General features: G+C 36.4%; 1 protein-coding gene and 1 long non-coding RNA gene across 3 annotated transcripts in view; one reads left to right on the top strand and one right to left on the bottom strand.

Moving 5' to 3' along the window:
* The first annotated feature begins 8,351 nt into the window (after positions 1-8,351).
* The window catches only part of LOC111515480 (cathepsin L-like proteinase), a 31,346-nt gene continuing 11,792 nt past the window's right edge, over positions 8,352-27,905 (top strand). The window contains exons 1-5 of one of the 2 annotated variants that reach the window (XM_074177066.1): positions 8,356-8,542; positions 8,852-8,927; positions 13,591-13,681; positions 24,826-25,167; positions 26,628-26,901. In XM_074177066.1, coding sequence (XP_074033167.1) covers positions 13,601-13,681; positions 24,826-25,167; positions 26,628-26,901 — 697 coding nt within the window. In that variant the 5' untranslated portion in view covers positions 8,356-8,542; positions 8,852-8,927; positions 13,591-13,600. Of the gene's footprint in view, positions 8,543-8,851; positions 8,928-13,590; positions 13,682-24,825; positions 25,168-26,627; positions 26,902-27,905 lie in introns of both variants that reach the window. The other variant, XM_074177065.1, reaches the window with a different exon arrangement.
* Positions 14,135-15,505, bottom strand: LOC141482987 (uncharacterized). The gene is made up of 2 exons (XR_012465834.1): positions 14,333-15,505; positions 14,135-14,274 (listed from the first exon to the last, which is right to left on the bottom strand). It is a non-coding gene; the product is annotated as an uncharacterized lncRNA (long non-coding RNA).

The raw sequence follows: 27,905 nt of genomic DNA on the forward strand, positions 1-27,905 counted from the left end.
CGAACCGCAAGGCCGGACAATCGATTTTCACTTCCTATCGCCCAATCCATACGATAAAAGGTAAGACCTCGTTAGTCCTTAGCTCGCACAAGTTTTGACTTTTGAGAGTTGTCAGCTGGTTAACGGAAAAACATATTTTTTCAAACAGATTTTTATGTTATGAAATCCTGACGATGCTCCTAAATGTGACCGTTTCTAGAATGAAATAGGAAATTAATCTTCGATTGCATGAAGTTTCGTTGTTAAGTTCATCACAATCAACATTACTCGTATTTGATTTTCCATTAATATGTCATATCGCAAATAACGAGCTCTTTGAAAATCTTTGTCACTTTTTATAAATCTCATTCCACATTTTCTTATTTGTCAACATTCAAAGTCTTCTAAAAATCTGTTGTCATGTACCGGTCTCAAAAATTTTGAATATTTTTCAAATTATGAATATTAATGAATATTAATAATACTATCCATAATTATAATTGCACAATTTTCAAAAACATTTTAATTTCTAATCGCGAAACGCTAACACAGTATGTCAATCTTTATAACATGTTGAGCGACATTAGCCTTCTATAGTCTATGAAACCAAATACCTATATGAAATATTATCATTCTTTTAACGAGTTATTACAGTCCACTGACCAACATAGTTTTTGTCCTAATACTCAGAATTCATTTCGTAAATCGCATGCTTTTCATTATTGCCCATCATGTGTTTCGGATAATCAAACACTTATTGAAGTGTACAAGCAATTTTGAAAGTCATTTTCACATTAAATTTTTCAATGATTTGAACAAATCCGTTGGTATATTTTGATTCGTACAGAAGAACTATAAATTCTGAAAAGTCGAGGGTTCACAAAGACACTTTCTATTTTTTTTCCTAAATAACTCGTTACTTTCAGCAATATCCCTAATAATTTTTTTCTTTATTTCATATCATATATATCAACCTAGGGAGAATAGGGAATAGTGAGATATGTCAAAGATATATCTGAAAGTGATGGCATACTTCTCATGTACATAACATTCTCAACACTATAATCTTTATTTCTTATAACTAGAACATCCAGGAATGGTAACTCTTCTTCATCTTCATCTTCTTTTATTTCAGAGGTGAAATAAAAAAACCGGCCGTCGTGGGCGGTACAGATCAAGCAATATTTTTATTAGAGACTCTGCCACCTTCATATTTTGATATAGTGTTAAGAAATGGAAACAAAAAAATACATCAGAGATGGAATCAAAAAACTGGTCGTCGGGGGCGGTACAGATCCAGCAATATTTTTAATAGCGTCTCTGCCACCTTCATATTTTGTTGTAGTGGTTACAACTGGAAATGAAGAAATATTGCAGAGGTGAAATCAAAAAACCGGCCGTCGGGGGCGGTACAGATCAAGCAATATTTCATTACAGACTCTGCCACCTTCATATTTTAGTATAGTGTTAAGAAATGGAAACAAAGAAATACGTCAGAGGTGAAATCAAAAAACCGGCCGTCGGGGACGGTACAGATCAAGAAATATTTTTATTAAAGACTCTGCCACCGTCATATTTTGTTATAGTGGTCACAACTGAAAATAAAGAATTACGTCAGAGGTGAAATCCAAAAACTGGCCGTCGGGGGCGGTACATATCAAGCAATATTTTTATTAGAGACTCTGCCACCTTCATATTTTGTTATAGTCGCCACAACTGGAAATAAAGAAATATGGCAGAGGTGAAATGAAAAAATCGGCTGTCGGGGGCGGTACAGATCCAGTAATATTTTTATTAGAGACTCTGTCACCTTCATATTTTGATATAGTGTAAAGAAATGGAAACAAAAAAATACGTCATAAGTGAAATAAAAAAACCGGCCGTCGGGGGCGGTACAGATCCAGCAATATTTTTATTGGAGACTCTGCCACCTTCATATTTTGGTATAGTGTTAAGAAATGGAAACAAAGAAATACGTCAGAGGTGAAATCAAAAAACCGGCCGTCGGGGGCGGTACAGATCAAGAAATATTTTTATTAAAGACTCTACCACCTTTATATTTTGTTATAGTGGTCACAATTGAAAATAAAGAAATACGTCAGAGGTGAAATCCAAAAACTGGCCGTCGGGGGCGGTACATATCAAGCAATATTTTTATTAGAGACTCTGCCACCTTCATATCTTGTTATAGTGGTCACAACTGGAAATAAAGAAATATGGCAGAGGTGAAATAAAAAAATCGGCCGTAGGGGGCGGTACAGATCCAGTAATATTTTTATTAGAGACTCTACCACCTTCATGTTTTGGTACAGTGTTAAAAAATGGAAATAAATAAATATGTCAGAGGTGAAATCAAAAAACCGATTGTCGGGGGTGGTACAGATCCAGCAATACTTTTGTTAGAGACCCAGTTACTTTCATATTTTGTTGTAGTTTATTGATTAAGTATAAAGAGAAATGGCAGATAGAAAATTAAAACCGGCACATGCAAAATAAATACCAAATTATAACCAATGAATGGCAATGCAAACTGATTTATTTTACTTATTATGATCTCAAAAAAAACAAAATATAAATCACATCCTAAAAAATGCAATTATATCATAAATCAATGTCAACGCAAACTAAATTTCACAACAAAACAATCTCAAAACACAAAATATCTTAAAAATATATAACGAAAGCCATTTGACAGACACATCACACAAAATCATAATAAACCAATAACTATACAAACTGAACTCTATATCACAATATATCAAAAAATTAATATGAATAAAATCCAAATCGGTAGCCTATTGGTAAAATAATACAAATTTATAATAAATCTGTTTAAAAAAAAATCTAATAAATAAGAGACATTGAATACTGTATTCTACAGTGCTTTTCCTTAAAGTTCCCCCCCTTTTATTTTTTGAATGGGTCATTTGAAAAATTTGAAACTTGGGATAATGAAATTGATGCTTGAATACTATATTTTGGAGTAAAATTGATGAATAAAAACTTCAAGATGGCGACTGGGCGCCATTTGGAAAATTAAAATTGAATAGAAAGGGGGATCTTGTGACACATCATTTTGAAGCTACTGACAAATACTTTATAACCCTAGAACATGAAGTCAATATCTTCACCTACTACAAAATGGCGGCACATTTAATAATTACTTGAATACATCGATGTTTAACTTCATAAATTGATGAAATAAGCTGAGAAAATGTTCGAAACAGTTATCTTGAACTTTTTGACATAAGAACAGCCTAACCGATATTTCACGTCGAATTTTTTCTAAAACTGTAACGTTGATATTTCTACAAATATTTATTTATTCTGCCGTATATCTAATATTGAAGCAGGTTTAGTTTCGTACAATTTTGCGCTTGAAACAGCCCCCAAAAAAAACTCCAAAGGTGTCAGATCTGGCGAGAGGGGCCTCCCGTTCTGTAGAACCTCGACGACCAACCCAACGACCGAGGAAATTGATATCTAAATAGTTTCTTGCTTGTCTGAAGTTGTGGTGCGCCATCTTGTTGGAATACAATATCCATATCGAATTCATTAGGATTCGCTATGACGATTTTGGTGATTAGAGGGTCCGCTGGCCAGATTTGAAACCTTTTGATTTTTTTATGGGGCTATTTGAAGTACAAAAGTTGTACGAAACTGAACTTGCTCCAATATTGGTTATACGGCAGAGAATAATGAATATTTGAAGAAATATCGACGTTACAGTTTTCGAAAATATTCGAACTGAAATATCGGTTGGGCAGTTCTGATTTCAAAAAGTTCAAGGTAACCTGAACTGAAATCAACTTATTTCTTCAAATTATGGAAGTTAAACATCGATGTATTTAGGTAATTATTGAATGTGCCGCCATTTTGTAGTAAGTGAATATATTGACTTTATATTCTAGGGTTGTGAAGTATTCGTCAGGAGCTTCAAAGTGATGTATCACAAGACCCCCTTTTCTATTCAATATTTTTTTTCGGATGGCACTCAGTCGCCATCTTGAAATTTTCATTTGTAAATTTTATTTCAAAATATAGTATTCATACATCAATTCCATTATCCCAAGTAACAATTTTTTCTGTTGAACCGTTCAAAAAATAAAATGGGGGGGGACATTAAAGGAAAGCACTGTGTAATAAAAACAATCCATATTGAAAGCTGTACATATCACACGAAAAGTAAATACAATACAAAAATATAATGAATGATTGACAATGCATACTTAATTCTATAATACAAACCCAAGAATATAACAAAATATGAAGGTGGCAGAGACTCTAATTAAAATATTGCTGGATCTGTACTGCCCCTGACGGCCGATTTTTTCATTTCATCACTGTCATATTTCTTTATTTTCATTTCATAACACTGTACCAAAATATAAAGGTGGCAGAGTCTCTAATAAAAATATTGCTGCGCCGCCCCCGACGGCCGGTTTTTGATTTTACCTCTGCCATATTTCTTATTTCCAGTTGTGACCACTATAGCAAAATATGAAAGTGGCAGAGTCTCTAATAAAAATATTGCTGGATCTGTACTGCCCCCGACGGCTGGTTTTTTTCATTTCACCTCTGCCATATTTCTTTGTTTCCATTTCTCAACACTATATCAAAATATGAAGGTGGCAGAGTCTCTAATAAAAATAATGCTTGATCTGTACCGCCCTCGACGGCCGGTTTTTTTATTTAACCTCTGCTATATTTCTTTATTTCCAGTTGTGACCACTATAACAAAATATGAAGGTGGCAGAGGCTCTAATAAAAATATTGCTTCATCTGAACCGCCCCCGACGGCCGGTTTTTTATTTCACCTCTGCCATATTTCTTTATTTCCAGTTGTGACCACTATAACAAAATATGAAGGTGGCAGAGGCTCTAATAAAAATATTGCTTCATCTGAACCGCCCCCCGACGGCCGGTTCTTTATTTCACCTCTGCCATATTTCTTTATTTCCAGTTGTGACCACTATAACAAAATATGAAGATGGCAGAGACTCTAATAAAAATATTGGTGGATTTGTACCGCCTCCGACGGCTGGTTTTTTGATTTCGTAATTGCTATATTTCTTCGTTTCCTTTTGTTAACACTATAACAAAATATAAAGGTGGCAGGGTGTCTGATTGAAATGTTGACAGAGGTATACCGCCCCCTGCTCGGATTTTTCATTTAGTTTCCACTATTTTCTATAATTCCCGTCATTTCAAATATTCATGATGCCTTCAAAATACACTGTTCACTGTTTCGGGAAAGAGAATAGAAAATACGAAATATTGCTGAACTTTATTTCCAAAGTAACCGAGGTCATCTTGTGTAAAGAACTCGTCCTTCAGTTGGAAATTACAGTTTCGTACACAGCATCCTAGTAATTCCATAATTACTTCTATAGGTGAATTCGTTCTCTCTTTCAGGTTCCCGTCTTCGGATAGCTTTCTCTATATGATTTGGAGTGCTGGATCGTTGGCCGGAACGTTGGTGTAAAGGCTTTCCACGTCGAAGCTAATTAGTTGATCTTTCTGTGTGACTTCAATTGACCCTAGTAATTCGACAAAATGCCTTGTATTCTTCACAAAAGACGATGTTTTTCCTTGTAGTGGTTGTATTATGGGAAGTAAAAATCTAGACAAGTTTTGAGTAGCCGAATCTCTGGAGCTGATAGTCGGTCTAAGCTAAGGACGTTCCTATTCCTCCTTTTCCCAAAAAGGGGAAGAAAAATCTTCCAAATAACTATAGACCGCAGTCGCTTCGCAATCAGTGATATCAAAAATCATGGAGAAAGTCGTCAACTACCATATTCTCAAATATTTGGAAGACTTCAATATTTTGAGCGATCATCAATATGGCTTTCGGAAACAAAGATCAACAGGCGTCCTTCTATCGTATGTCACCCATATTTGGAATAAGGCAATCGAGAAACATGGAGAATCGAGAGCTGTTGCGCTTGATATATCTAAGGCGTTTGACCGGGTCTGGCAACAGGGTTTGCTGGCTTAACTTCAATGCTATGGCTTTTGGATCATTTCTGTGTATGGCTCTCCAGCTTCCTGAAAGAACGTTCCCTGCAAGTGTCCGTCGATGGATATCTCTCGAATACTTTCACCATCAACGCTGATGTTCCCCAGAGATCCATATTGTCTCCAAAGTATATCAACGACTCACTGGAAAAAACCAAGAATCCAATATATTGCTTTGCTGACGACAGCGAACTTGTCTCGTCATTCCATTTGGATTCCTGGACATCTGCTACGAAGGCACATTTTCACCGGCAGCAGGAAGTTGCATATCTTAATAAGGATTTAGAAGTGATTTCGATTTGGAATGAATGTAACCAATTTCAATTCAATGCCACAAAAACCGAGGCATCAGTTTTCTCCAAGAAGATAAATGTCTCCAAACCGGATATCAGGTCAGACATTTCCGCTTCAATGAGTTTGTTGGGGGTTAAAATGGACAACAATATGTCTTGGCACAATCATGTCGCTGTTATTGCAAAGGCTGCTTCTCAAAAGCTTGGAACACTGTTCCGAACCAGAAAACTATACACACCTCAGCAACTTTTGATGGGTTATAAAGCTCAAATCAGACTTTCTTTGGAGTTTTGTTAATGGAGCTCTGCCCCCAAGCATAGCCTGAAGTTGCTGGATTCTATCCAGAAAAGAGCCATCCGCCTGATTGCAGACGCGAACATCACGCGCAACCTTGATAGCCTGGAACATCGAAGAAGAGTTGGAGATTTATCTCTCTTCTATAGATACTTTCACGGGAGATGTTCAAGTGACTTGGCACATTTGATTCCACCAAGAGCGATACATATCAGAAATACTCGACGGACTGTGGCTGCTTATCGTTTCGAGGTTCAACTCAGTACACCTCGAACTTCACTGTTTAAGAACTCATTCATCTGGAGAACTGCGTTTGTGTGGAATAAACTTTCTGAATGGATTTAATCTCCAGCGATTCAAGTCAAATGTGAATCGAACGGACAATCAACAACTGCAGGAACGGACGATCAACAATTCCATTGAGTCTCCATTTTTTCAGTCTTGGACCTATACCAGCTCAAATCATCACGCCATTAAAAAACGCTCTGATACATGAGAGTTTCGTATATAGTTTTTTCAATTTGAAAATTTGTGTTACAACCAAGATGTCCTCAAAACCCAGGGTTGCACTAGGTTTGGTATCTAAGGGTGTTCTTCCAATTTGGATAGGAGGCATTTTTTTCGGGTGTTATTGAAATGGATCGGAATTTTGGCAAAGCTAGGGGCTGTATTTGAAGTCCTTGGAATACATTTTGTTGGCTTCGAATCCGCATCCTGGAGACACTTCCATGAGGTAGGAGCAATGCAATTCTTCCATTCGGTTAGTGGAACATTAGTAGATATTTTAGATGCCTTTGGAGATATACTGATGTAAGGTTCCATTCATCGATACAAAGATTTATTGGCATTTTGCTTCATCTTCGGTAAGAGAAAAATTTGGAAAATACAATCTCGTGGTTGGAAATTGCGTTAGTTGAATCTGATAAAGGAATTTATAGTTATCCTTCATGTCTTTGCGAATAGTTGTGTAGTCCAGTATTGAAAGTCAGATGAGGAATATAGACGGAAATGTGTAATATTTTAAGGATAAAGAGGAGGAAAGTGCAGAACAACAAAAATGATTATTGCATTGGAGTAATGAGCATCAAAAGTGGTTGAATCTTAATATTTTATAGATTATTTTGACCAATTGTATGATGTCGAGCCATCGTCTAGATTATCATACTCGTTTCGCTTGATTCTTCAAAGTTATTATACAGAAGTATTGGTTTTTATGAACACAATTTCAGTCCCCTGGTCGATCAGAAGTCGTAAGGTTATTTGTATTCAGTGTATCTAGAACACTCCTAATTTTCATGCAGTGATTGAAATTGAATGATATTGTATTATATTTCTCTTCTGTATTGATAATATGCCCTGGTCATATCTTCTTGAACTAAATTTTCGGATAAGATTTCGGATTTGATTAGTTCTCTTCTGGTTCTATTGGAGTCAATTGGTATTTCAGCGCTGGATTGAAGTTGAAGATTCCTCATGTTATGTTATCAAATTGCTTATTCGTGAACGCTTGTTCCATACATATTGTCTCCGAATTGGGCGAATATCAGTTTTGATAACTAACCGATTGACTTTGATTTATTTATATGACTTTAAGTATATTGATCTTTTTTTTAATTAATTGATAAAAGAAAGTATCTAATACGTAAAACAATTCCAATGTGATTTATATGATGCTCCCTTTTTTGATAACATATTCCGTGTGCCAACTTAGGTTATAAAGCAGCAGAAACTACTTAAAACTTCGTGAGTTATAAATTATCCGCATGCATGTTGTCTATGCCGAGATGGGCATCGCCTCCAGCACCCTGTATGAAAGATAATTATTTTATCATATCAAATCCGTAAATTTTAAAATATATGTTAAAACGTTCAAGGTGAAGTGGATCTCAATTGATTTTTTTAAACACATTTCATTATACTATTCGATGAATAGTTCCAACTTTGTTCTTGAGAGGAGGTGAGTTTTTTTTCAATATTGTCTTGATATTTTGACAACTATCCATTCTTGAAATATTATGATCCGGGTCCTGTGGCTAATACCACGAAGGGCGTTGGATTATATCCGACAGGTGTCAGTGCAGGATTCTTCATTAAAGTTATTCCTGCATATGCTGTTGACGATACAACTGCCGCAATAGATTTTCAATTATTGAAACACACTTTCAGACTGGTTTCGGGCTGTTTGGCCACTCCTCAATGAAAAGTAGTGTATATCATCAACATAAAGTCGATGATTTCCGATAATTGAAAATCAAATTTCTTTCAGAGTATCATTCCTCGAACTAGGCTGAAGTAAACAACAAACAATAGGTTTGTCATCGCCCCATCTGCCTGTGAACGAGGTAACTAACCGCATACCCGAAATTTGCCCAATTCGTCGTATAAGGAAAGAAAACATACTTGAAGACTGGATAAATCAAATCATCTAAAGCAGTGGTTCTTAACCTTATAGTCATGCGGGACCAATTGACAAAATTTATGTCAGGCCTTGGGCCACCAAAGTTGGTTAATTGGTTTGTAGTTAATATAAAGTACCTTACGATAACTACAAATAAATACAGTAGGTACAGTAAATGAATGGAATGGTTGTTCTGATTCATCTATAAATAAAATACACATAAAATTATTTAAAGTCCTTTAATCATTAGGTAAAATCTGTAACTGTAATATGTCGAAGAAAACAAAGTTAGGGAACGAATAGCAATGTCTCGAAGTTTTGGTAAAGAAATTGCCTTTTGGCTCCAAAATTCTTCGAGATTAATTCCTGATTCGAATGTATCTTTTGAGTTGCTGTCGTGTAGCGTATCAATTACTTCTTCTTGAACTTCATCAGGCACCTCAGGAGTGAATGAACCTTTTTCCTGAGAATAGTACAGCGAACGTGTCACGAGAGGCAGCACTAGTAGGGACAAACATAAACTATTCACATGTAAAACAGTATTATTTACGTAATATTAATTTATTATTTAAAAATATAAATCTGATATAAAAAATTATTTTGTGCTAATAATATGCCAACAAAGCATTGCTGTTTTGCGAATTGTACGTCGGATAATCGATATCCGGAAGAAAACGTGTTTTTTATACCATTTATAAAATCTCATATTAATGAGGTTAGATGTAAGAGATGGATACATGCTTCGGGGAGAGTGGATTGGTGCACAAAATAAATAAATATTCATATGTATGCTCTAAACATGAAATGAATAGTAAATTTTTCATAGTTAATTACCATTGATTAGAATGAGATTTAACCTCAATCGTTTATTAAATTATATTCATTTATTATATTTAATTGAATTTATTTTATCAATACCATCTATATTTGATTCATATTCTTCTCGGAAATGAATCTGAAATTCATAATTATTTTAAATTTCTTTCATTACAGTTTGAATCTACCGCTACTCTTTTACTAGAGTCTGTATACTAACCTGTCTATTCATTCACTTTTTTCCAGTTATTTTTAATATACGGCATGCAAGCTAACGTTTTAATGTTATCCTTTACAGTTGCAAATTTTAGTTTTGCTCCAGGAACGTCTTCTTCTGTTAAAAACATTCTTTTTTAATTGTACTTCACCATATGTTTATATGAGGATTAGGCAGTGTTTGTCCCTACCGAACTACTAGCGCTGCTAGTGAGTAATTTTTCGTACTTCAGGAAAAATGTTCATTGCGGATCAGTTTTGAATACTTTTATCCTCGCGGTCGGGAAAATAGCGATTGAATTCAATTTTTAAGTTTTTTAAATGTAATATGTTCGTTTGAATTTCTCCTTTAATTTCAGCACTCTCTCCATCAATAATTAGATTAAGCTTATTTGATTAATTTATTATCGTCATAAATACAAATATTGCTCATGCCTTGCAACTTCAAATTTCCTGACCCTTGCAGTAGAAGGTTTAATTTGTTCAGTTGCGCAAAAAATCGACCAAATAAACAAAATTAAATTTGGAGTCGCAAAACTGATCAAACAACTCGTTGTTTTTCTTGTTAGTTAAAATATTTTTACTTCCTCTCTCAGTTCGGACAACTTCAACAACATATTTCCTTTGGAAAGTCAACGCACTTCCGTGTGGAGGGGCAAAGTTTCATGTTCAGAGTTCATATCAGAACACAATTGTTTGAAGAGACGAGTATAGAGTGCATTCTTTTTAATGAATTTTACTAATTTTATAGCTATTTTCATCGTCAAAGCAAATCATTCTGGAAACGTCTTGGAAGCTAGTGCTTGACGATAATTAACGAAGTGCGTCGTAATTGCAAACAGATTCTTGCTTTTTACCAATGCTGCAAGACCAGAGCAAGAACCAAGCATAGCAGGAGCACCGTCCGTACGAAACCCCGCAAGCCGTTCCCACGTAGGTCCATGTTTCTCCATATATTGACTGATTGCATCCATAACATCTGCACCTTGCGACGTCGTTTCAAGTTCTTGAGAAAATAGTCACTCTTCTTCAAACATTTTAGCGACGGGTCGCATTGTATCGTGTCGACTCATCTAACATATTTATAAGGATGGCTCCGCGGACCGCTTGGAATGCTTCCAGGGACCACCAGTGGTCCGCGGATCACTGGTTAAGAACCATTGATCTAAATGAACAATTCGTTCAGGCTAGTCTCTGCTTCCTACACTGTAGGCTAATGGACTGACACCTATCAGAGTACTTGTTTTCTGATAGGTGTCAGTTCATTAACCTAAAGTGTAGGTAGTTGAGACTGGCCGGACGAATTGTTCCTTTAGATCTTTAATAATTGGAAAAAAGTTTCAGAGAGATTAACCGAACACGAGGCAACTTGAATGCACGAAGAGTGTATGATTAAGTGGAAAACACAAGTACAACAAATGAAATCATGCCAAGGTATCGATCGAAACATTGAACGAGTAATTCACTAAGAGATAGAAAAATGGAGACAGATCCTGCGTATTTTTATGGATGCTGTATTGTGTCTATCCACAAACTGTCTTTCTTTTCGCGGATCCCACGAAATTCCTAGCGATCTCATCACAATGTCCCCAGCCTAGTCAAGGTAACTTCTTGAACACGCTCTGCTCGCCAAACATAAATAAACTCTCAAGTTTCAATTAGAACACTCAAAAAGGGTCAAGTATCATATTCATCAAAGACAATACAGAATCAAGTTATTGACATAATAGCAAAAAAGAGTTAGAAATAACATTTCAAATAACCTCAAAGAAGCCAAATACTACACTACACTCCAGATGTGTCCATACAGAAAAAATGACCCAGGTAGTTCAATATGTAAAAAGAACTGGCAATGTTTGTGAAATGAAAGATTGATTGATTCAATAGTAGTTGCTGGAAAGATAGGAGAGAACATTTGTCAACAGATTTTATAAAAATTGACAGTTGATGATTTAGATATTGGACAATGTCGTGGCCGATCTTATGATAATGGGTCCAATATGGCCGGCATATATAAAGGAGTACAAGTCAAGATGATCTGGCCAAGTTCGTACCGTGCTTAGCTCACTCCTTACATCCTGTATGTATTCATTCTGCCTCATCATACCAGGAATATATTAAACTATACGGACTGATTCAAAGAGTATATTGCTTTGTTGTTGGCTCCACTACTAGGTGGGACATTATGGAAAGATATGTTATAACAAATTTAAAAGAAAGTAGCCAGACGAGATGGTCAGCGAAACATGTTGCAGTAAGAGCCTCAGAAGAACTCAAACAAACTTCTCATGCCCCAGGAGCTAAATACGAGGCAGGTCCTCTCTTAACTGATATAGAACTTTAAATTCGTTCAAAATTTATCTATTTGGGCGAATATTCTCCGCGAAATAGTATTATCCTTGCGCGTGTCGTCACACAAAAAATCAGAAAAAATCCAATAAAATATTGGATAAAAGAGGCTGGAGAAGTTACTGAAAAAACTGGTGTTGAGTCTATTTTGCAAAACAAATGAATTCCGAAACGAAAAAAAAAATTCGATGAGATGTGTGAAGACGAATCATATCATAAATTAAAAAAGAGTTTGATTGAGCTGCCATGCTGAATTTTGCTTTTCTTATTATTACTAATATTTTAAAAATGTCTATTGAATAACTATAAAAGTATGGAGCAAATCTGGCTCTAAATTACGAGCGACATTTAAGCACCATTAAATTCTGCCAGGAACTCTATGTTTTCAAAGAGCAAGCTCCACTTTCATTTGGTGATATAGAAAAGGCTCTTGCAGATCTAGGCGCGTGATTTGCAGAATGCTTTTCCGAATATCTGTATTGCCCTGCGAATTTACTCTACACTTCCTACCACACCCGCAAGCTGTGAGCGAAGTGTTAGCAAACTAAAACTAATTAAAAACTATTTGCGATCTTCTATGAGCAATAGAAAATCGAATTGCACACGGGTTGAATTATGACGAAGTTATTTCATATATATATATATATATATATATATATATCCTACACGTTCATGTCTATAGGTATATCTGGAAATAAATAGGCCTAACTCAGATAAAACAGCGATGGATGCATTATTTCCGGAAAGTCTATGTCCAAATGTCAATCAATTAATGGACATCTGAAATTATAAAGATGATAAAGATAAAAATAAATATAAGTGGGCGGCGGCAACATTTTTCAGTTTTTGCCCCGCCTAAAAAAAATTGAAGATCCGGGGCTAACCCAAGGTGATGCAATCATTGCAGCTTTCGAAGTCAAATCACAGGCGGAAAGTTAAAAGGGAGTTTCATGGTCATGACGTAACTCAAGGTCATGTAACGGCACACGTAATTCGAAGACAAGTCATAGTAAATGACCAATCGGTAGCCAATTGGATTGGTAAGTAATATTATTAACACTATCCATGATAATAATTTCACAACTTTGGCAAACATTTTCATTTCTAGATACGTTTCGCTAACACCGTACTTCCTATTATCAAAGATGTGACCCAATTATTGAATGAATTTCATTCATGAGAAACTCTTACGCGTCATGATATCTGTACTTTTTTCTTGTTTTCAGAAATATCATAATGAAACTTTTGGTCAGTCTCTCATACCTATATGTTGCCATCAGCGCTGCCTCAGATCAAAGTCTGTGGATGGAATTCAAGGTAAGATATAATCAATTCGCTTAATAAATATATATCAGTAATATTAACTTATAGATATTAATTTCAAGTATGAGTATTCAATGTCGTTTCTATGGATTCGAGTCAGTGACTTTTGAAAATCTTGTACTAATATATCGGACTTGTCTCACATAAAGCGTTTTGACGTCCTCGAAATATCCCTGCAATGTTTGTGTATCTCCATGAGAAAATACTTACATCATTTCTGGACTAACAAAAGTTGAGGATTTCGCCTATACTATTTGAAAGTTTTGGTGAATCTATATAAAGGGCAAATTAGAGTTATTATGCATGAGGATATCGTCAACATAAAAACTTAGGTTGAATTGTGGCAATGTTGTCTATTTTTCTGTTTCATTGAGTGATACCAAAGAATGGATCCAGTATTTTTGGTTTCGGAAATATACGATATAAACGAACATTTTAAAATTTTACCATTTACTGGTTTCTTGTTTGCCTGCGGAGATATATATTCGTCATTGGAAGTTCACTTGTACTATCAGAATATGAACATAGGGTGTAGTCAGATATATGGACCTCTATTTAGTTTTTATACTATCATCCTCAGGGAGAGTCTAAAAAATATTATTATGAATTATATTATTTGTTAAGTGAACTCATATTGTAACTTACAGGTTGTGCCATCGCCACTGTCTTTGAATTTCCCTCACACGCCCTTGCAAACACCTTGCAAATTTTCTCCAACCACCAGTCGAAGTGTCCTCATCATATGTGCGAAACTCTCAACTTTATTGAAATCTTAAAGTCCTTCAATACACAGGAGAAATTCTTGTCAGGTTTGACATAGTATTCCTTTTCACGAATGTTCCACTATCCGAAACTTTATCCGTCCTCAAAACGAAACACCAGATTCCTTAAGATACTCTCAACTTCATCTGCCACTGCATAGAGCCCATATTTCTTCTTCCACAACACGTTTTATAAATAAGTGATAAACGCCTCCACGCGTTTTTCACTCTCTCCAGTGCTTGCAAACCTTCACATGGCAGAATTTGAAACCAGAGCCATCACCACGTCTGACCTCATACCCATGTGTTGGCTTTAATATGTAGATGCTATTTTTGTTATATGATCTCATGGATTTGAAAGTATTCATACATTTTTAAACCGCCTCAGCTCTCTACAATATGACCTGAAAATGACAAAGAAAATCAAAAATAACAACCCACTTCCATTTCTGGACGTCCTTGTCACAAAACTCAACACTTCTCACACCCATACCACTCAGATTCAGTAACGACCACAATAGATCGAAGCAACTGAAGGAGGCTATGATTATGAGCTAGCCTTCCGTAAATCAGAATCAGCCTCATAGCTTCTCAAACAATCTGGAAAAAGGTCACGCAATGAGCTTCAAAAACACCAAAACCATTGCAACTGAAAACCGTCTCAACTGACTCAACAAACAAGATGATTCACACAAATTACCGCATTTGTGGATATCATTAGTGTCCTCCCCTCCCGCACATCTCACAGCTTTACACACTACGTTGATGCATGTAATTCGCCATATCAACCCCACCCTCGCTCCCACTTTCGAGTTTTGCTCCGTGTTCTTTATTTTTCATCCTCACAAGGATTATTTCCACAACGTTTCGGCAAAGGCTCTTTGCCATCTTCTGTCTGGAGTTTAGAACTAGACACGTCTCACGAAGTATGATGAGCTGTTTTTCCGGGTTTTGCTCCGTGGGGCGTGTCTAGTTTCAAACTCCAGACAGAAGATGGCAAATGAAACTTTGCCGAAACGTTGTGGAAATAAGTCTTTTGAGTATCAAAAAAACACACACCAACTTGGCAAGCTAACTTGGGTGTTCCACTTATGTCTCGCTTGCTTTTATGCAGTTATTTTCATCAAGTATACTCTTCTTGGTTATTCACATTTTGTCTTCAATCGAGGACCGCCTGCCCGGTACTGACGATGCTCAATAGGCTGACACAGCTGTCTACCGGTGGCTCTTGAATTAAAATCAAATTGGGAATGATCCGAATACTATCCGTTTGTTTGAAGGTGGTTGACAATGTTACGTGATGCATTTGATTAGTTCGGACTTCCATTGTCTAATATGATATAAAATTATTTGAAATCCCTGATTGAATCTGTAAAAAAATGAAAAAGATTATCTGAAAAATAACAATTATATCAAGCAAAAAAAACTCAAATTATATTGAAATAAAATACAAGGAACAACCAAAAAATCCAAATAAATGAAAAAATGAACTATTAATATGACATGAAAATTAAAAAACTATTAACAAGAAATGAAAATTAAAAATTAAAAGATTCCAAACCAAGTTACTTCACGACGTTTCGATTGTTAGTATCCACAATCGTCTTCGGGTGATAACAGTTCAGGAAATAATAATATAATAATAATAAAACGTCTTTATTCACCTGAAGTAAGAACATACAGATTATACAAAAAAAATTGAGGTGAATGGGCGGAGTGTCAGCAAAGCTGTTTTTAAACTAAACCTTCGAATAAAAATGAAATTTGAAATGAATAAATGAAAATTACAATACATACATATAAACAATTTGAAAAAAAAAGATTATTATTCAGTCACCAAATCTTTTGTGTAAACGCATGAGCCACGGCCAGCATGAGGAAAGTGAACTACTCAAATAAATGTTCTTTGAGTCTTTTTTAAAAGTTTTTTAACGTGTAGGATATGAATTCACTGGGCAGGAGATGGTAGAATTTAGCTGCATTGTATGAGAAGCTGCGAGTAAAAACAGAAGACCTGTGTTCAGGAATGACCAGCACCGACCTGTTTCTAGTGGAAAAGCTGTTAATATTAGAGAAATAATTCAATTTTTTCATTAAATAGTGTGGCATTCCGGTCTTCAGGACTTTGTGGGTGTTTATGAGTAGGTGCAGTGTCCTGAGTTTCTCTAGTTGCAGCCAACCTGATTCCTTCATGACCGTTGATATGTGGTCGTATTTTCGAATGCCAAAAGAAAAACGAAGGCAACTGTTTTGGATTCGTTGAAGACGGAGGGAATCAGATTGAAGTAATGCAGGGCCGTAAATGCTATCGCAATATGAAACTTTCGAAATGATTAGCGCCTCACATAATTTTAGTTTGAGTTGTTCCCGATTTGGAAACATTTGCCTTAAGATATTGAAAGACGTTTGAATCAAATGACTAATGTGTTTTGTAAAGTGCAGTTCAGAATCGAGCCACGGGCCTAGGTTCTTCGCTTCAGTTGCAAACATTGAATATTTAAACAGATTTAAACCACATCAAGAAAGTTCAAAAAAAATATTGCAAGTCCTTAATATGAAACGACTTTGATACATTTTCTCAAATGACATTTCCAAGAAACCCTTCAACAAAAAATCTCAAGAGAAGACGTTTGAAATGGTTTCACCGAAAACTGAGGATAAATTATTACACTATAATGAAATCATTGTAACTCCAACAAAGGTTGTTATAAGATGAATTCAAAGATGAATTGAAACTATCAGGAGTTTGAAAGAAAATTTTTGTATACAGCTATTTTTATTAATTATTGTAAATTTGATTCGATGTTAGCAATCGAAAACAAGTAAAACCCATTTTGGAAAATATTGCAACACAACAAATAGATTTTCGAGGGATAGCAGTGCAGATTAATTTTGCGACACACCAGAAAAAAATAAGTATCAAGTTATGGCCTAACCTCCAATTTATAAATGATTTGGGGTTATTTATAACCCCATCAGACATTGAAACCAAAATGAAGTCAGTTGTCATTTAAAGGTGGCATTGAATTGTGAAGAACAAAATTCCACCTCAACTTTACAAACTGCAATAAATAACTAAATTCACAAGAAGTCGCTTCCAGAAAGACACATAAAACTCCGATCAGTTACAAAAGGCAGAACGTCACCATTTATATGCATATGAAGACTATTTTTAGCAATATCTCGCAATCTTTTCGATCCAAAGATCATTACTGCTGACTTTTTGGAGTTTAACTTCAATTTATGACCTGATAATTAATGAGGTTTTGAGCGGAACCAATGTCAGGGAACTGAAAGGAGAAGTACAGTTGAGTATCATCTGCGTAATGATGAATTTTGCACTTTTCTACTGACTGATGGAAGTCACAAATATACAGGAACACCTTTCGTTACGGGCAGAGTCTCTGAGCTGATACTGTCTACCATAACTCTTTGAGTTCGGTTCGATAAGTAATTTCTAACCAGAGACAGCGCAATCACAGAAAAACCGAAGAAGCTGAGTTTATCGCACAGGATGTCATAGCCAAGGGTGTCGAAGGCTTTACTGTAGTCCAGAAGCATTGAACAAGTTAATTTACTTTCATTGACCGCTTTGAAGATGTCGTCGGTGATGGAAAGTAAAGTTGTGGTTGTGCTGTGTTGAGGTCTGAAACCGGATTGCACGGGTGTGATAATTTGGCGATCATTTATGAAGCTGCAAATTTTGTCCTTCATGATCATCTCAACAACTTTAGAAATACAAGGTAGGATGGTGATAGGTCTCTGGTCAGAGAAATCCGAAAGGGAGTTGCATTTAGCTAAAGAAATAATCACACCGTTCTTCCAACAACTTGGGAAAACACCCTTATTTAAAATGGCATTAGCGAGAAAGGTTAACGAATCCAATAGATGACTATCTAAGAGATGGATCATTAAGAGTGAGATATTGTCTGAGCCAACTGCCTTACTTTTGAGACGATTCAGGCATTTCTGTATAACTGAAGACGAGACCGCACTGAAATGAAAAGGTTTATTAATAACTGAAGGAGAACGGTATCATTCTAATAATGAAATTTGGTAGTTTGAACGCTCTGGTTGCGGAATTGTACTGAAGTTTATGTTAATGAGGTTCGCGTCCTTCAAGTTATTCGGGATTTCTATATTGTTACTTTTTCTCAAAAGTTCTAGTGATCTCAGTGTGTTCCAAGTTGCTTTAGAATTTTTCTTCGCAAGAATGAAATCGAGGTATGCTATTTTCTCACGACGAATTACAGTAGGAGAAGGAGTTCGCTTAAATTTTTTGAAGGCACGGTCTCTAAGAGCAATCATTTCCTTGATGGTGTAAGTCAGCCAAGGAGCTGGTGGTTTACTGATTTTTTTGGTGAGGATGAGGGTGTGTCTGTCAAATAGTTGGATAATATTTTTGTTCAGAAGCATAGCCATTTCGTTAACATCATCAAGCTGATAAAAGTCACCCCAATCAATATTCTAGATATCATTACGAAATAGTTCGTGATTGAGGCTGCGAAAATCTCGATAGGAAATAAATTTGACTTTCAAAGGTATATGGATGGTGGTGATCTTGCAAGAAACAGCCAAATGGTCGAATAATCCACCTACATCAGAGACTTCGATACACGACACTTTATCTTTGTCCGAAACAAGGATGATATCTATCAGTGTTTGAGAATTAGAAGTTATGCGAGTAGGCACATCAATAATTTGATAAAGACTGAAAGAATTGAATAAATCTAGTAGGAGGTGGCATCTTCGGTCATTTGTGAGTATGTCTATATTAAGATCACCGGCTACGAGAAAAAATCGGAGGAAGGTAACAAATTGGCCACACTATCTTCAAGTTCGCTTAAACATTGATTCACATCACCGGAAGGAGGACGATAAACTACTCCAAAAATATAAGTTTTACAACGAAAAGAAGTAGAGATCCATAGCTGCTCGAGATGCAAGCTAATATGAGAGTAGATTATTTTGAAACTAATTTTATTACTGATAAAAAAGGCAACTTCTCCACCTCGACCATCTCTGTCAGCACATACTGATAGGAGTTGATTTTAACTGCGTCCGAGCTTGAAGATGGATTTAGCCACGTCTCTGTAACTCCAAAAATATCCATGTTTTCTCTATAAATATAATCATTCAGTTGATCGAACCCAGTGAACAGAGATCTCACATTCAAGTGAGCCAAACTGAAAGATTTAGACATTGAACTTTGATTCAGCAGTGAACAAAATAATAATAATGCAATGAAATCAATCTAATTCATAAGTGGGAAAATGAGATACAACAAATGAATCGATACAAGTGTTTCAAAAAAAGGCGAAAAACCACTATCGACTGCTTATTTATCTTGTTTAGTGGAATTAGTCCGGGTGGAATGGACTCTATGTCTGAGATTTCTTTTGGAAGATGTCTCCTCGGGGGATGAACGATCTTTTCTTATATTTGCTCCTTCGTCCTTATCCTCTGAGTGCTTTTCGCTACGCAAAACCTCAGGTTTGTTTCCAAGTCTGTTGAAGAATAGGTGTTTTTATTGATGACCAGTAGATTATTCCCTATAGTCAATTTTACTCCGTTTTCTTTGGCGGTATTGAGGTGTTTCCTCTGGACCTATGGACTATGGACCTATGACCTATGGACACGCTGGTCTTCAGGGCTCAAGTCATTAGCTACAAAAATGTTTTTGTTCTTCAGTTTATGGGTATTTCGAAGTATCTCCACTTTTTTCCAATAGGACAGCAATTCAATTTTGAATATCTTTCTATTATCTTTGTTTGTGAATATGACTAAGTTGTTCAAGTCACGCAGTTCAATTTGCATTTCTAGCAGGCAACTTAGTAGGGCAAGTGCCTCTAGTTTATCCACGAGTTGGATACCAAACACCACTAGGTTATTTCGACGAATTCTACGATCCAGTGATTGTATCTCTTTTTTCTGATGAGCGTTTCCCTCCTCTAGAAACGATATTTTCTGGTTAACGCATGCTACCTCCTTTTTCAAATCAGCTAGTGTTTCCTGGGTTTTGTTAAATTTCCTGTCGAGAACTTTGAGGAAATACAAGATATCAGGTAAAGAGGGGTCCTTAGATTTATCAGGTGTAACGTTAGTCATTATGTTTACAGCAAGCTCCCGTGCTAGTATTGATAATTCTGGGCCGCGTTCTTATCGGCAGGCTACCTTTTTGTTCAGGACCGTAGGAATTCGATTTTTTGTCTAGTTTGGTATGGTTTTGGATGATGTTATCTCGGAAATAACTAATTTGCCCAATAATTAAGTGAAATTACGTGCTCACCTTTGGTGTATTGGGAGATTTGCAAATGAGCAATGGGACACTTCAACAACGATAATTTTGCATGGATATAAACGAAAGAAAAAGGTATATAAGCCGGAGCACGAACAGACTGCCAATCACTTCTACTGTTTCACTTTCTACTTTCTGATGAAATGACGGGCTAATTTCTAACTCTCAATCTTGCCTTTTCAAATCTGAGTGGTAACACTTTCACTCTAGACACAGATTAACTATTTCGTGGGTACAAATTGGCAGAAAATTTTCTGGTAGAAGGGTCCGTGATTATTGCCATGTTTGTTTTTGATTTCAAGACTATCAATTCCTCACCCAAAAACAGTTTTTTTGTTGTAATATCACAGCCGACTTCGATAACTAGAAGGGGTGAGGGAAAAACGGCAGCACTGTTCGAGATCCTATGTTTTGAAAGTCAGGTTAATATCAATGAGAATTAAATAAATTTTCTGTAAATTCATACCTTTGCTTTTGCTTGAGATATTCAAATGTATTGTCCAACCAAATATTTGAGTGAAAGTGTTTCCGAGAAGTTTTTCAAAAACGTAATACTTGCAAGTGTAGGTTGGTGAATCATTTGGTATGTATTCTTTTTTTTTTAATTTTGAAAGTACAATTGTAAACGAATATGCCTCGCCGTTGTTGTATTACTGGCTGTGAATCAAATTACACCTCTGCAATGGGTATCTATACCAGTTTTCATTTTTTTTTAATCAGAGATGAGAAAGAAATGAATGTCTGGAATACTTCGAAAAATTCCAATCCGTTCCGTTCTAGTTTGGTGGTGCGTAATTCATTTGCGTTAAGAAGATATCAACCTGAACGTCGTCTTGAGTTTGTTCAGGTTGGAGCCCAGCTCCCTTACCCTTTTTACTGATTTTTGTCGAAGAAGGACAAATGGATTCATGACTGAGGGGATGTTGACGGCATGAAGTCCTCAGACATCAGTGCCGCCCTTCAGGGGATACCCCTACCTGGCTGGGGTGGGATGTATGAAAGATCTGTTTAATCTTCAACGGGGAACATGAGGGCCTCATTCGACAGAGTATCGGGGCATTCTATAGCGGGAGGGGTCGTTTACAGCAGAATGTATAGCTTCCTTAACTAACGGATTTTCGTGAGTTTCCGCGCTATCAAACACTCGCCGATTCCTCGACTGATTGGACTGCCGAATGGAAGGCAGCTGCAAACCTCTGCGGATGGCTTCATTCCGCATGAACCAAGGAGCATTCACAATCATCCTCATTAGCTTAATTTGCAATACCTCCAGAATGGAGATATTATATTTCGCCGCTTGTCCCCAGACGCCTGAAGTATACATGATGACAGGCTTGAACATCGTATTGTAATGGTAATCCTGTTCTTCAAACTTATTTTAGATTTTCTGTTGATCAGAGGGTACGGACTTGCTATCCGACCCTCGATCTTTGACTTAACGCACATGATGTGCGGGTTCCAAGTGAGCCTACGGTCTATTAGAAGGCCGAGGTACTTTACCCGCGCTTGTCAGTCAATCTCCCTTCCAGAGATTCTCACTTTTCTGGCCGGAGAAGATAGCAATCTTCCCATGGTTATCGCCTGAGTCTTGTTCGGGTACACTGGGATCTTCCAATCGAGGTACCAGCGCTCAAGGTCGTCCAATGCACGTTGCATGTAGACGATGTCGAGCTCTCGACCCATGGAAGACGAGAGGAGAGCCGTGTCATCGGCGTATAGGAATATCTTCACTCTGGCTTGGGCCTCGGAAGGTCGCTGGTGTAAAGAGAATACAACGTCGGAGAGGATCTCTCTGTTGTCAGACAGACAGCCCTCTACTCTAAGCTGAAATGTTCTGTCTTTCAGGAAAGACACAATCCACCGGATCAGGCCCCGAGATAGGGGCCTGATTTGTGCAGAAGGCCTTCGTGCCATACACGGTCGAAGGTCTTTGAGATATCTAACAGTACAATGTGCACTTTTTTGTTGTTATTCCGTTCTTGGAAGGTGTTTTCGACCAGCCTTAGAGCCTGTAACTCAGTGGAGTGTTCTCTCCTGAAGCCAAATTGTGTGAACCCGGTCTTCCAACAGCATATCGCGGTCGATGTCATCATCGTCAACGTTAAGCTGAAACTGACCTTCCATCGTATCGGCAAAGGCTATAATGCTTTGTCGGCGGGGGAGTAGCATCGCGATCTCCGTGAATGGGTGAGAGAGCAATCTTCTTCCCCTTGAGACTGCGGGTGACTCACCAAAGCTCGTCATCCCCAGGTTCGAAGGATTCCAAAAGCTCTTCTCACCTTTCGTTTTGGTGATCAATGATGGCCTGCTTGACTTGGTTGGCCATCCCGCTTGCCGCAATTTTGTCTCCTGGGAAAAGGGTACGCTGATAGAGCCTTCTCAAGCGATTTCTCTCTCGTATCAAGGCTTTTATACGAGGGGGAAACTCATTATAACTCTTCAGCGGACACTCTTCCCTGGAGGTGGCCGCTCGAAACGCATCATGAAGATATCAATAAAAATAGTTCTCTGGCATCTATTCAAAATATTCCACTAGGGTCTCCAAAATGAGTAAAAACCGCAGTACCTCCAATCTTTTCAAATTTTCTTGAGTATCTTTCGAAAACTGTAGCCTAACTGATCAACTGAAAAAAATAACAAAAAAACAGATATGTTTCTTCAACAATAATTATGATTTTCATGTTTCATACTGCATCACACTCCGTTTATGAACTCATTGGGAATATTTTTATTTTTCCCAACAAACGATATTCGTAACAGTTTTTGAAAGCCTACATTCCAATATTTTTTCTCTTAGATTATTACCTGTGTGCAACCGTTTCTCAAGGCCACTACACAATCTACAAGGTTACTCTACATTCCTATATTCTTTAACGTCACAACAATAATGCTTTTTTAAAGTATCTCCGTCTCAATCCACGTATCAGTTGAAGGCAGAACTTTTGAATTCTTGAATTCGACAAAACATTCAACTTTTGAAGGCAGGAAACATATATTATATTAGGTAATATCAGATAATTTTTCTAGACTTTCACGATACGAATCAATGAGTATTAGAACGCAGTATGCTGGTTTCATTTTCATAAAGATGTCATGCTAACAAGATCGCTCATATTCGGTGTCATATCTCCAATTGTGATTTTAACTAATTTCGTGCTATGGAGTCTACATTATATAGTTGTTTACAACCCAACACGTTCCAGTTTCAAATGTTTTTAATAATTTTCTCCGCATAGGCGGTTTTGCTCATGTTTTGGCTCTATTTTGGCTCTCAATATTATAATGTTTGTGATCTATAGATGAAATGTTCGAAACGATTACCGATATCAGCATGTTATGTCATTATACCCTCTTTATATTTTTATGGTTTTCATTTGAAAATCAAAGTTTTTTGTTGCCTGTGAACTCACCATCTGAATCCAAACAGACACTCAGAGTCGCCTTGTAATCAAGGTCATCTAGTTCTGGTTCTCCATCACACCACTATTACGTCACAATGACAATGAAAGGAGTCGCTTGGTGCATAGATTTTACTATTACATATAAGAAAATAAATATAAAATGGAATCTCGAAATATTCATCTCCCCCAATGTACCTTCACAGTAGGTTCTGGTAAATGCCTGCTGACAAACAATTACCTCCCCGGCTAATATAGACATGTAAGCAAGATACCTCATAGAGGTCAGTCTTGCATATGTTTCTCCAGCAGCAAAATCATGCTGAAACCAGTCAAGTAGGTCACCTACAGACCGATTCCGAGGTATTACTTCTCATTAGAGTAGGAAAGATCCGACCCAAACAGCAGTGAAGAAATGATCATTTCTCAGCCCCATTAATTAGCGAGAACGATTCAGGCATCAAATCATGTCTTATTTTTTTCTACGAATGTGACTTTGACAATGCAGAATCCCCAATTCACGGTTGTTGAGTATTGCCAATTGTCTCACTATGGCTAGATTGTTTAAATTGATGTTACAAAGATTTGTGAAGTGGTAAATGAATATCTCTAGATAAATGTCTATGAAATAGTCAATTCCATTTTTTTTCTGTCAAAATATCATATTTTCAATAATTTTAGGGTAATTATAGTAAAACCTACAAGAGCTTGAGAGAGGAAAAGTTCCGTTTCAATATATTCCAAGAAAAACTTCGAGAAATCAAATCACATAATGGAAAATACAAAAAAAGAGAGGTTTCTTACTTTTTACGAGTCAACCAATTCTCAGATTTAACAACCGAAGAATTTGCAAAGATGCTCAATAGAAACCTCGCGAACAAACCCAATTTTCAAGCAATTCGTTCCACTAAAGAGATAGATGACAATCTTACTGTACCAGAATCCATGAACTGGGTTCAAAAAGGAGCAGTTTTAGAAGTGAAGGATCAAGGACATTGCCAAAGCTGCTGGGCATTTAGTACAGTGAGTTTCCTAAGTTCAAACGGTTTATCTGAAAAAGTTCAATCTGGATCTGTCGACAAAAACTTTATGAGCAAACTATCCTCAGCTTCAGATCGCAACTAGTAATTATTATGAATTGTCTAAGCAAAGGTGGTTCCTCGCACAATTCACAATGAACTTCTTTCTGGTAATCCATTTATTATTGAATTATAGTAGAGCAACTCCTTTATAAAGCTGCTATTCAAATATAAAACATATGACACATTATACATTAGCATTAATATTTACCGTATCTGAGACTGGTATATTATTAATTATATATGATTCAATAGCAGTGTTGTTTTTATATTCTAGTCTTGTGCAATGTTAAACTCTTCTATCCGTAGAATGAGAATCCTGAGTAAAAGTCTCGCTTTTAGTAAAAATCCACAGTGATGAGATTTATGGCAGATTGAAATAACATTGTCTGGTTTCATAAACTACACCTCACGATTTGATCTCCACAAACTTTCAATTTTGAATATCTGAAGCATATTACCCCACATCTACATCAATAATAGGTAACTCTTTCTCGGTTTTTAAGAAAGCAAGTTCAATAGTGGGGCCCTCTGGAGAAAGAACTGAGCATTGATCGATAAATAGCGGACTTTCCACAAGATGTTATCTATTTATAGGACACCTCAATAAAAAAGGGTGTATGGTAGAACCTTTGTTGCAAGCAGAGCAACAAAGAGTTCGATATAGCATGTCAAATTTTATGCGAATGTGAGGCACTGGCCACAGAAGTTACATAATTTATGGACAATACAAATTATGTCCAGAATATGACAAACAACCAACAAAGAACCTATACAAACTGATCAGGAATAAGTGTCTTGGAAAGATGGGAAAAAAATATACAATTAGCCCATGACGCTGCAATGTTAAAGAATTGGAGTCAGATGGCTTCCAAGTAGCAAAATAATTATATTCATCGTGAGATGGAAAAATGCAAATAACGAATAAATCGCCTGAGTTTAAAAGTAAACGAAGTAATTCAACTATTTTCATGATCACATACTCTAGATCACTTTTTCGATTTTGTTTTACATCAGACTCACAAATCTGCTATTTGAAATTGTGGTGAAAATATAAGAGCATATGCTGTCATAACGTTATATCTCGAACTCTCAGGTGATTGAGTCAGTCGTTGCTGATACTTCAAGATACAACCTTCGTTAGCAACGACTCACTGAGTCAGTTATTGCACATACTACCATTGAAATCTGCCGCACTAGCAGATGAAACGTTTGGTACTGCAGGTTCCATTCGACAACGGCCTACCAGCCCAGATTTTGTTTTCTTTAATTATACCTTGTAACTCCAAACTTCTTGTTTCAATTATTATTGATGAGTGAGTAATAGAAGTAAGTGGAGGAATAAGTGAAGAAACACTTCACCTAGTCTATCAGATTTCTCTATCACCAACCATTCAATTTTAGACAGGAAGCATTGAAAGTCAGAACATCATCAGACACAATAAAAGATTGGCCCTGAGTGAACAACAACTAGTAGATTGTTCAAGAGAAAACAATGGTTGCAAGGGAGGACTGATGGGAGATGCCTTCAATTACGTGCAAGAAAATGGTTTAGCGTCCGAGTCTGCCTACCCATATACTGGCGTTCAAAGAGAATGCAAGAAAGCAGTAAGTTCCGTGAACATCAAAGGATTCACAATGATTGAAGGTGGTGAAGATTCTCTGCAGAAGGCCGTAGGTAAGCCAAATTCTATAAATACAAAACAATTCAAAACGAAGTAAGAATACAAACGAGAAGGATAAATGATGTTTTTATTGACCTTCTCTGAAACTATTCACCTTCCACAATTTGAAATATTAAAATTTGTAATTAGTCAATAGAAACTCTGATTCTTTCACGAAACATGATTTTTGTTCAATATAAATTATGTATTTCAGGGGTGCCTACTGGGACTTGTATTTTTATTGTTAGTTTACACTATTGACTCATGTCATTGATATTTTATAAAAAAAATCATTTTATAACCAGGTGATACCAAAAACCCAAAGCATTGCATCCAATACCAGACAACGCTGTTGCTATCTGCTATCGGTGGTATTTGAAGTATCCTTTGTAAGGGATAATATGTGGATATTTCGTTGCAAGCAAATCTCTAATTTCAAACTGGTCGACTGCTATCGCGGACCCTGTCCAGAATGCTTTGCAATTCGTATGTTCCGATATTTATTGTCCTTATCTGTATAAACCTGAAATGAAATATTCGAGTTCGAGTTATTGCGAGATTTTCACTGAACTCATTTAAATGGACATGTAGTAATGTGACAATGCAGAATAATTTCTCATAAAAAAATTAACTTCATGTATCAATTTACCAGTTTTGTCGAAACAACTTGCAATTATACTTCACAATAATGTTAAAAGTTTTAAAAAATTCGTACTCGTTTTCAGAAAAGAATAATTCGATACTTCTTTTTATCAGACTTGTAACTACAGGACATTTTTTGTAAAGTCATCAAAGAATTCGGTATCTTGAAAAAGGGAAATGAAAAATTTTAGAGATCGCATATTTATTCAAAATTATTTTTCATTGCTTTCGTATTTCTGAGATCTGAAATAGCAGAATATATTTTCATTACTCATTACTATGCAGATGACACGCAAATTTATTACACATTTCATCCAGAAAACGTAAATGAGGCATGCTCTATTCTCAATGAAGACCTTAATAGGTTGAATAACAT

This window comes from Leptinotarsa decemlineata, unplaced genomic scaffold, assembly GCF_025532065.1.
Source record: "Leptinotarsa decemlineata unplaced genomic scaffold, Ldec_3_MD MMD2_tig00002159_RagTag_RagTag, whole genome shotgun sequence".
NCBI classification, from domain to species: Eukaryota; Metazoa; Arthropoda; class Insecta; order Coleoptera; family Chrysomelidae; genus Leptinotarsa; species Leptinotarsa decemlineata.